This window comes from Pangasianodon hypophthalmus, chromosome 30 (genome assembly GCF_027358585.1).
Source record: "Pangasianodon hypophthalmus isolate fPanHyp1 chromosome 30, fPanHyp1.pri, whole genome shotgun sequence".
Taxonomy (NCBI): domain Eukaryota; kingdom Metazoa; phylum Chordata; class Actinopteri; order Siluriformes; family Pangasiidae; genus Pangasianodon; species Pangasianodon hypophthalmus.
Window position 1 is genome coordinate 3,283,181 of NC_069739.1, and position 10,964 is coordinate 3,294,144.

The window sequence follows — 10,964 nt, forward strand, 5'->3', positions numbered from 1 at the left end:
CCCTGTTCTGTGTATTTATTGTAGTGTTTTGTGTATTTATTGTAGTGTTCTGTGTATTATTGTCCTGTGTATTTATTGTCCTGTTTTGGGCATTTTTTGTCCTGTTCTGTGTATTTATTGTAGTGTTTTGTGTATTTATTGTAGTGTTTTGTGTATTTATTGTAGTGTTTTGTGTATTTATCGTTCTGTGTATTTATTGTCCTGTGTATTTATTGTCCTGTTTTGGGCATTTTTGTCCTGTTCTGTGTGTTTATTGTCCTGTTTTGTGTATTTATTGTAGTGTTTTGTGTATTTATTGTTCTGTGTATTTATTGTCCTGTTCTGTGTATTTATTGTCCTGTTCTGTGTATTTATTGTTCTGTGTATTTATTGTCCTGTTCTGTGTATTTATTGTAGTGTTTTGTGTATTTATTGTCTTGTCCTGTGTATTTATTGTCCTGTTCTGTGTATTTATTGTCCTGTTCTGTGTATTTATTGTAGTGTTTTGTGTATTTATTGTCCTGTGTATTTATCGTTCTGTGTATTTATTGTAGTGTTTTTGTGTATTTATTGTCCTGTTTTGGGCATTTTTTGTCCTGTTCTGTGTGTTTATTGTCCTGTTTTGTGTATTTATTGTTCTGTGTGTTTATTGTCCTGTTCTGTGTATTTATTGTAGTGTTCTGTGTGTTTATTGTCCTGTTCTGTGTATTTATTGTCCTGTTCTGTGTATTTATTGTAGTGTTTTGTGTATTTATTGTTCTGTGTATTTATTGTAGTGTTCTGTGTATTTATTGTAGTGTTTTGTGTATTTATTGTTCTGTGTATTTATTGTCCTGTTCTGTGTATTTATTGTAGTGTTTTGTGTATTGTATTGTTCTGTTCTGTGTATTTATTGTAGTGTTTTGTGTATTGTATTGTTCTGTTCTGTGTATTTATTGTCCTGCACTCATCTCACACTGTTGTTTGCACTTTATGTAATCTTGTGTACTGTTCTGTGTTGCACTGTGGTCCTGGAGAAAAGACATTTCGTTCCAGTGTAGACAATAGAGGAATGACAATAAAAACCCACGTTCTAGTAAATTCTACAGCGTTGTAGTAAACTCTACTGTACTATAGTAAACTCTACACTAATTATAGTAAACTCTACTGTACTATAGTAAATTCTACAGCATTATAATAAACTCTACTGTACTATAGTAAACTCTACACTAATTATAGTAAACTCTACTGTACTATAGTAAATTCTACAGCATTGTAGTAAACTCTACAGTACTATAGTAAACTCTACACTAATTATAGTAAACTCTACTGTACTATAGTAAATTCTACAGCATTGTAGTAAACTCTACAGTACTATAGTAAACTCTACACTAATTATAGTAAACTCTACTGTACTATAGTAAACTCTACACTAATTATAGTAAACTCTACAGTACTATAGTAAATTCTACAGCATTGTAGTAAACTCTACTGTACTATAGTAAATTCTACAGCATTGTAGTAAACTCTACTGTACTATAGTAAATTCTACAGCATTGTAGTAAACTCTACTGTACTATAGTAAATTCTACAGCATTGTAGTAAACTCTACAGTACTATAGTAAATTCTACAGCATTGTAGTAAACTCTACTGTACTATAGTAAATTCTACAGCGTTGTAGTAAACTCTACAGTACTATAGTAAATTCTACAGCATTGTAGTAAACTCTACAGTACTATAGTAAATTCTACAGCGTTATAATAAACTCTACAGTACTATAGTAAATTCTACAGCATTATAATAAACTCTACAGTACTATAGTAAATTCTACAGCATTGTAGTAAACTCTACTGTACTATAGTAAATTCTACAGCATTGTAGTAAACTCTACTGTACTATAGTAAATTCTACAGCGTTATAATAAACTCTACAGTACTATAGTAAATTCTACAGCATTATAATAAACTCTACTGTACTATAGTAAATTCTACAGCATTGTAGTAAACTCTACAGTACTATAGTAAATTCTACAGCATTGTAGTAAACTCTACTGTACTATAGTAAATTCTACAGCATTATAATAAACTCTACAGTACTATAGTAAATTCTACAGCATTGTAGTAAACTCTACAGTACTATAGTAAATTCTACAGCATTGTAGTAAACTCTACTGTACTATAGTAAATTCTACAGCATTGTAGTAAACTCTACTGTACTATAGTAAATTCTACAGCATTATAGTAAACTCTACAGTACTATAGTAAATTCTACAGCGTTGTAGTAAACTCTACAGTACTATAGTAAATTCTACAGCATTATAGTAAACTCTACTGTACTATAGTAAATTCTACAGGATTGTAGTAAACTCTACTGTACTATAGTAAATTCTACAGCATTGTAGTAAACTCTACTGTACTATACTAAATTCTACAGCATTATAGTAAACTCTACTGTACTATAGTAAACTCTACAGCATTGTAGTAAACTCTACTGTACTATAGTAAATTCTACAGCATTATAATAAACTCTACTGTACTATAGTAAATTCTACAGCATTGTAGTAAACTCTACTGTACTATAGTAAATTCTACAGCATTATAGTAAACTCTACTGTACTATAGTAAACTCTACAGCATTGTAGTAAACTCTACTGTACTATAGTAAATTCTACAGCATTATAATAAACTCTACTGTACTATAGTAAATTCTACAGCATTATAGTAAACTCTACTGTACTATAGTAAACTCTACAGCATTGTAGTAAACTCTACTGTACTATAGTAAATTCTACAGCGTTGTAGTAAACTCTACAGTACTATAGTAAATTCTACAGCATTGTAGTAAACTCTACAGTACTATAGTAAATTCTACAGCATTGTAGTAAACTCTACTGTACTATAGTAAATTCTACAGGATTGTAGTAAACTCTACAGTACTATAGTAAATTCTACAGCATTGTAGTAAACTCTACTGTACTATAGTAAATTCTACAGGATTGTAGTAAACTCTACAGTACTATAGTAAATTCTACAGCATTGTAGTAAACTCTACTGTACTATAGTAAATTCTACAGGATTGTAGTAAACTCTACTGTACTATAGTAAATTCTACAGCATTGTAGTAAACTCTACTGTACTATAGTAAATTCTACAGCATTGTAGTAAACTCTACTGTACTATAGTAAATTCTACAGCATTGTAGTAAACTCTACTGTACTATAGTAAATTCTACAGCATTGTAGTAAACTCTACTGTACTATAGTAAATTCTACAGCATTGTAGTAAACTCTACTGTACTATAGTAAATTCTACAGCGTTATAATAAACTCTACTGTACTATAGTAAATTCTACAGCATTGTAGTAAACTCTACTGTACTATAGTAAATTCTACAGCGTTATAATAAACTCTACTGTACTATAGTAAATTCTACAGCATTGTAGTAAACTCTACTGTACTATAGTAAATTCTACAGCATTGTAGTAAACTCTACTGTACTATAGTAAATTCTACAGTGTTGTAGTAAACTCTACAGTACTATAGTAAATTCTACAGCATTATAATAAACTCTACAGTACTATAGTAAATTCTACAGCATTATAGTAAACTCTACTGTACTATAGTAAATTCTACAGCATTGTAGTAAACTCTACTGTACTATAGTAAATTCTACAGTGTTGTAGTAAACTCTACAGTACTATAGTAAATTCTACAGCATTATAATAAACTCTACAGTACTATAGTAAATTCTACAGCATTATAATAAACTCTACAGTACTATAGTAAATTCTACAGCATTGTAGTAAACTCTACAGTACTATAGTAAATGTAAATTTTACAGCATTATAGTAAACTCTACTGTACTATAGTAAATTCTACAGGATTGTAGTAAACTCTACAGTACTATAGTAAATGTAAATTTTACAGCATTATAGTAAACTCTACTGTACTATAGTAAATTCTACAGTGTTGTAGTGAATTCCTTAGTACTATAGTAAATTCTACAGCGTTGTAGTAAACTGCATCTGTACTAGCACTTAATAGCATAGAGTTAAATCTGTTTCATTGGGGAATGCCATTTTTTTAGTTTTCAATTTGTAAACTAGCCTAAACACAAACACTGTTTCCAACCACGATGACGGATAGCTGTTAACTATTAGCTTAACCACCTTGTAACACCTTTTCTCTGGTTTCTTATACAAGAAACTAAATTCTAGTTTTAAATTCTAGCAGTGATGAATATGTGTAGAGTTAATTAGAGTTAAATCGTGATATTACGCTGTGAAACCGGCACTGTTTTTGATCTCGTGAATGTTTATTGTGATGTCACAAGTCGGAGCTTTAAACAAATTCAGAACTGGTTATTCGGTGAATTCAACATTGAACAATTCATTTTTTTACTGTAGACTAACTGAACACCCAACAAAAACAACCAACCAACCAAACGAACAAACAAACTGAGTAACAAACAGATAAATGTACAATATTAGAAAAAGTTTAACCTAGAGTCATTAAGTTTGCTTAGATTTTTCCATCATGGGGAACCGTACAACTTTCCCATTAGAGACGGTTCTGAGTAGAGCTGCTATAGGAAGCTAAGAACCCGTAACCATTAATCAAACCCTTGAGGAACCCTTTATTTTACACACTCTGAAATAAAGGTAGCAAATATTTAGTTTTCTTGTCAAGGCTACATGTTTATGTTGTACAGTAAAGCTTTAAAGGAACATCTGTGATCTGAATGTTTACCTAAAATGATTTTTAAAAGGTACACATTATTCACGTTTCCAGGTAAAACATGTTCTCTTGATGGTACCAAACCAGCAGAAAGGAAAAGTTCAGTTCGGTATCTTTAGGTCCGAGAGTGGAAGAGTGGAAGGACCAGTTTACCTTTAAAACTTTATTCTAAACCCTAATTAAAGGTACCACATGGACACTCCCAGGTAACTGATACACACTGAAGATACAAAACAGGTACCCCTGAGAGTACCACATCACCGAACAGTCGGAAAACATCAGGAAACCCGTAGCGCAATCGATCAGACTCGACACTAGCTGTGCGCTTGGACGCAAAGATTCACGATATCGCAAACTATACGACCAGCACATGGAAAAAACTTCTTTATTTTCTTCTTCGGTGGTTTGAATAATGACGTATGTCCTCTAATCCTGGACTCTTAGAGAACCATAGAACCATTTTTGGTCCTCTGGAAAAAAAAAAAAAAAAGAAAAAAAAAAAAACACTTTAAAAATTAGATTTTGTTGCCATGACAAAAAAAAATAAAAATGCTAATATCTCTGGCGTGAAAATGTTTTTCAGGTCTTTGTGATAAACAGTCCAGCAGTCAAAAAGGTTCCACCATAGAACCATTATTGGTCTCCTAAAGAACATTTCAGTCCATGATGAGTTTTGGTGTGTGTTCACCACAAAGATGGCAACAAAAAAATAAAAATAATGCTAACATTTCTGGTGGAAAGTGTTTTTTTTTTCTGTTCATTGTGGCCAAAACAACAACAACAACAAAAACAAAAACGGTCCACTAATCAAAAATAGGTTCCTTTAAGAACCATTGAACCAATTTTGGTCCCCTGAGGAACCTTTTGGTCCATGATTGCTGACAAATTATGTTTTCCTGCCATTAAAATGCTTTCACACAGACTACTGCTAACACTCCTGACAGGAAAATGTTTTTCGGTTCTCCGTGGCACAAAAAAAAAAAAAAAAAATTGAAAAATCGATCACAAAAAAGGTTCTTAATGGTTCTCCTTGTATGACAGCACTTCTTTTTAAAAAAAAATTTAAAAAAAAAGTGGGAATTTTAAAAAAATAGATCACAAGCAAAAGAAACCGGCATTTACGCTGTTTGCTTTGACGTCACGTCGTAATTACGATAATTTCCGACTTTTCCGGAATTTTCTGAGAACTCCGATTTGAACGTGTGTGACGTCATTAGATTAAAAAACAAACAAACAAACAAACAAAAAAAAAAACAACCACCACGGCACCGGTTTCTACAATTAAAGGCAGTGAAGAGCGTCGGGGTTTAACGGTGCGTGTATCTGTGTACTTGTGACGTCATACACGATCATCAGTGCGGTACTTTAATTTAGCCTTGTTTTTTTTTTATCTTCAGTAGAATTGTATAGAATTGTGTAGAATTACACACAGCTTTTAGTTTAAGGTATGAACATTTAGAGGCTTAGGGAAAAGTCTGCAGTGGAATGAAGATGATGATGATGATGATAATGATGATGATGATGAAGATTATTATTATTATTATTATTATTATTAGACTCGTTCAGTAGTGTCACGAGATTTTTATCAAAAGTTAATCCTTCTCACGAGCCGCGACCAGACTCCACAACAAAGAGTAACACACACACACACACACACACACACTCTCTCTCACACACTCTGGTTTATAAAGTGCCATAATGCCGAGCTCGTGTAAGCCTTTTTTTTTTTTTTTTTTAAACAAACTCCTCCTTTTCTTCCTCCTCGTGCAGTTAAAGTGATTATAAAATCAATACACAAAAAAACTCTCGAGATCAGGAATAAATTATGCGGGAAGGTAACAGGGCCACGGGGCAGCTCCTATTGTTCCGCGTGCCAAATCTTTTTTAGCGGCTCAGAGACGCACTTTGTGCGCGCGCGGGACTCTGTTGTGCCCCGCATCTGTTTCGGTGAAGCCCCGCATCGAGCCGCGTGCTTTTTTTCCCTTAATTCAGAAAGGTCGGAAACCTTTTCTTCACGCGACTTTATACGTGTTTCTCTGCGGGGATTTTAGTTTGTGTGTGTGTGTGTGTGTGTGTGTGTGTGTGTGTGTGTTTCTCTCGCCTTTATTTAACGCGCGCGTGCAGAACAAGTCGCCTACCGTTCCGAAGACTATTGAAAAAAAGAAAAAGAAGGAAAAAAACAAAACAAAATAAAACAAAACAAAACAAGCTGCACGCGACAACTGCGGTGTAAACAATGGCGCTCGCGCGACTGTTTTTTTTTTTTTTTTTTTACACTGTTGTTTAATGCAAACTGTTTCCTAAAATACTAAAATATTAGCTAATATTGAATTATTTAGGCTCGTTATGTTTGTAGATCAGTATAGTTTTGCTACATTGATACAACATTTAATAGATGCGCATCTTTTTTTTTTTTTTCTTCCAGGTTTCCATAATATTTAAACAAACAAACAAACAAACAAACAAACAAATAAATAAAACCACGTAAAATGAATTGCAATGCGACATTGTACAAAACTACACCACAGCATTTCTATAGAAGCTATACAACCTAGTTCTCTAAATACAAACAAATAATCATAATGTAAATACTAAAATTTTATATTAACATATTCTACTGTTATGTTTTGTTTTTTATTCCTGTACGCATTTAATCTTTCTTTTCTTAATTATATATATATAACACACACACACACACACACACACACTCACACACACACATACGGGCGCGCGCACACTCATGCACCACGTTTCAGTGTTTTGTTAGAAAGCGTAAAACCAAACCTAAAGAATAATCGCGAATCATGAACCAACCTTCATCCTTTATTTACTCTTTTTTTTTTTTTTAACTCGCCAGTTAAACTTGACCCGCGCTCAGGATGTCTTTGCATAAATAACCAGTTGATTGACATTAAGTCCTAAATTGGATAAACTACGGTGCTCTACTGCGGAGGATTTGGCCTTTTGTCCGCGCGCCTTTTCCAAGCCCTTAATCCTCCCTTTTAACGGAGAGGCGCGCGCATTCACGCGATTCATTCCGACCTCTCAATAGCACAATGCGCAAAAACATACACCGAAAATTAGATTTCATTCTGTGGCAGCAGTTTCTCTTCTTCTCAAGCGCTCAAAAGAAGGACACACATAAAGAGAGCGTCTGGTGACTTCATTTCAATGAGTCGGAGCTCCGCGTTTCCAGTCAAATCAAGTCAAACAGTCGAGATGTTTATTATATTTAACTGTACTGAAAAAAATAGTGTATTTACAGACTCGACATTTTTCTCAGTTAAATGAATAAAACTCGAATTAAGCGAGATTATTTTTTTTCCCACATAAATATGAATTATTGATTTGTATTTTTCCATAAAGTCTAAAATGTTCCCTAGTAATTTATAGGCCTTGTTCTAAAAAATCAGTTTAACGCGGCATCTGTGGTGTATACGAATAACTCTGCTTAATTAGCTGATTAGAACTTATGCTTAGTTAATGATAATATTTTTCATAGAAATATGATTTATTTGTATTTTTAACCATCTATCTATCTATCTATCTATCTATCTATCTATCTATCTATCTATCTCTCTCTCTCTCTCTCTCTCTCTATATATATATATATATATATACATATGTACTGAGTTTGCTATAATTCCTTAGTAATATGTTTATTTATTTATTTATTTATTTATTTATTTTTATTAAAGTTAAAAATGTCTATTTGATGTTGTTCGAGTTTAAAGTTTTAAGGAATGAATGGATGAATTTATCTACTAGGCCTGTCTCATTGAAATTCCAGCATAGTGATGATTTCCTCTTTTTTTATTAATTAATTTATTTATTGTATATTTATTTATTGATTTAATATAAAATTCGGCTGGTTTTTCGTAAAATTCGTAAAACGTAATAAAGAGTCAAGGTCACGCACCGCCAGGCATCTCTCTCTCTCTCTCTCTCTCTCTCTCTCTCTCTGTGTGTGTGTGTGTGTGTGTGTGTTGTGTGTGTTGTGCATGCTTGGACAGTATTAGTTAGGGGGATGGGGGGCGGGTGCACGTGCTGGTACCTGTAGGTCATCAGCCCCCGGCGGCGGAAGCCCCAGACCGGCCCCCGGCAGCAGTCTTTGCTCGGGGTGCACACCGTACTGCGAGCCGTGGCTCACGAGCGACAGGTCGTGGCGTCGGTAGGCGTCCAGGCAGCCCAGCTCGCGCCGCTGCTCGTCCAGGCACGACGACTTGAGCGCGCGCGCGCCGTGCAGGTTGATGAAGTCGGTCGGCTCGCCGTGATGGTGCAGCTGCTGGTAGTACTGCTGCGAGTAGTACGCGTCGGCGTTCACGGCCGCGTGGTGCCCGTGCTGGAAGTCGTAGTGGAAAGACTGGTGGTGCAGGGGCGTGTACTGGTGGTTGGCGGGGAAGTACGGCGACGCGAACTCGGTCCCGGTGGCCGGGTACGTGAGAGGAGACGAGGACGAGTAAGCCACCGACGAGTTGGCCACTGACTCCAGGCAGCCGAGCTGCATCAAACGGTAGCTGTTTGATCCGTCGTGACGTATCTGTGCAAAAAGGAGAGAGAGAGAGAGAGAGAGAGAGAGGGAGGAAAAAAATAAATATATGACGGATGTCATTTAACGAGCGCTCGCAGCTACACCGAGCTACAAGTCGCGCGCGCTGCTCCGTTCAGCGGAAACCTTGTCGGGTTTTTTTTTTTTTTGTTGTTTTTTTATAGAAGAACTCGGCCTTGACAAACACGCACATGTACACAACACACTCACTCACACACACACACACACACACGCACATACACACACACACACACGCACGAGCCTCAAAGCATCTTTTTTAGAGAAGTACCTGACGGCGGTGTCACTCTCCTCCGTGCCTGGGAGGGAGCGCGTGAGAACCTGCGCACGGGTGTATATAAAAAAAAAAAAAAAAAAAAAAAAAACGAGCACCGTTTTCCCCTCCTTCTGTATCCTCTATCCCTCTATCACTTGTCTATCATTTGCCGTGGAGAGTGTGTGAGTGACTGTGTGTGAAAGTAGAGTTATTACATCGTGCCAAAACTATTAAAATCATTTATTGTGCACGCGCATAAAGAGACACGGGAGTGAGTCACTGACAATAAGACGGAGGGAGTGTGAGAATCGGTGAAAAAGCAACTTGCATCGTGTGGATGAGTGTGTGTGTATGTGTGTGTGTGTGTGTGTGCGCGCGCGCGCGTGTGTGTAAATATATATATATATTTAAGTGTGTGTGTATATTTATTTTTTATCCTGACCGACATTATAAAATCACATATTTATTCCTTGATCATTTTATGCAATAAACACACGAGCGCGCGCGCGACTAGTTTTGCTTATAATGTAAACAAACAAAAAGAAATTAAATATATAAATATAAATATATAAAATCCTCAGATTTTTTTTTTTAATGAATATATTTTTTTAAAAAAAAAAATAAATAAAAATACCTCCGCATCATGAACCAGTCCCGGAAAGGTGGCTGACATTCTCGCGCTTCCGACAAAACTCCCCGGATTATCCTCGCTCGCGCCGCCCGAATTAAACTCAGCAAAGAAAGAAGGAAGGAAAGAAAAGAAAGGAAGGACAGAGACGAGACAAAAATCCGCCGGAAAAACTGGTGAAATCGTGGCCTGTCGGAGTCGGTGTCGGTGCAAAGTGCGCGCGCGTGTCTCTCCCCACTGCACCGAGCGGCTCCCTGGCTCGGATTATGTACTTGCCGGGGTTTTTCTCCGGCTGATGTCGTAGGTCCCTTGGTAATATAGAAGTTTTGAAAATTAAGCATCAGCATTGAGGAATGGGAGGACAATAGAGAGAGAAGGAGCCTCATCCCTGGAGACACGGAATAAATATTGTATCTTCGCCTAATAAGGAACCGAGCGCGCGCTTTCAACACTTTTTGATGATTTTTTTTTTCCACTTTTGCGCCGACATTTTTTGCTCTCTTTTCCGGATTTCTTTTTTCTTTCTTTCTTTCTTTCTTTCTTTCTTTCTTTCTTTCTTTCATTGCAGCAGAAACGTAAGTTTAGTTTCGTACATATTGGGAAAAAAAAAAAAACATTTTAATGCACGAATAAAAAAAAAAAATGAGTGAATGATCTCGTGAATGGATTCATGGGGTTTTGTCGAGTTTATTTTCTTTTATATTATGTATGCGTGTGTGTGAGTGTGTGTGTGTGTGTCTGTGTGTGTGTGTGTTTGCAGCAAAAAAGTGACAAATCTGTGATTATTATTTTTACAAGAATGAATAATAATAATAATAA

At 35.6% G+C, this 10,964-nt stretch overlaps 1 protein-coding gene across 2 annotated transcripts in view; it reads right to left on the reverse strand.

Annotated features, from left to right (window-relative positions):
- The window catches only part of tfap2d (transcription factor AP-2 delta (activating enhancer binding protein 2 delta)), a 23,402-nt gene extending 12,680 nt beyond the window's left edge, over positions 1-10,722 (reverse strand). Inside the window, exons 1-2 of one of the 2 annotated variants that reach the window (XM_034301993.2) lie at positions 10,152-10,722; positions 8,749-9,234 (exon numbers count right to left, since the gene is read on the reverse strand). In XM_034301993.2, the coding sequence (XP_034157884.1) occupies positions 8,749-9,234; positions 10,152-10,190 (525 nt within the window). In that variant the 5' untranslated portion in view covers positions 10,191-10,722. Of the gene's footprint in view, positions 1-8,748; positions 9,307-10,151 lie in introns of those variants that run through there. The other variant, XM_053231605.1, reaches the window with a different exon arrangement.
- Between the last annotated feature and the right edge of the window lie 242 nt (positions 10,723-10,964).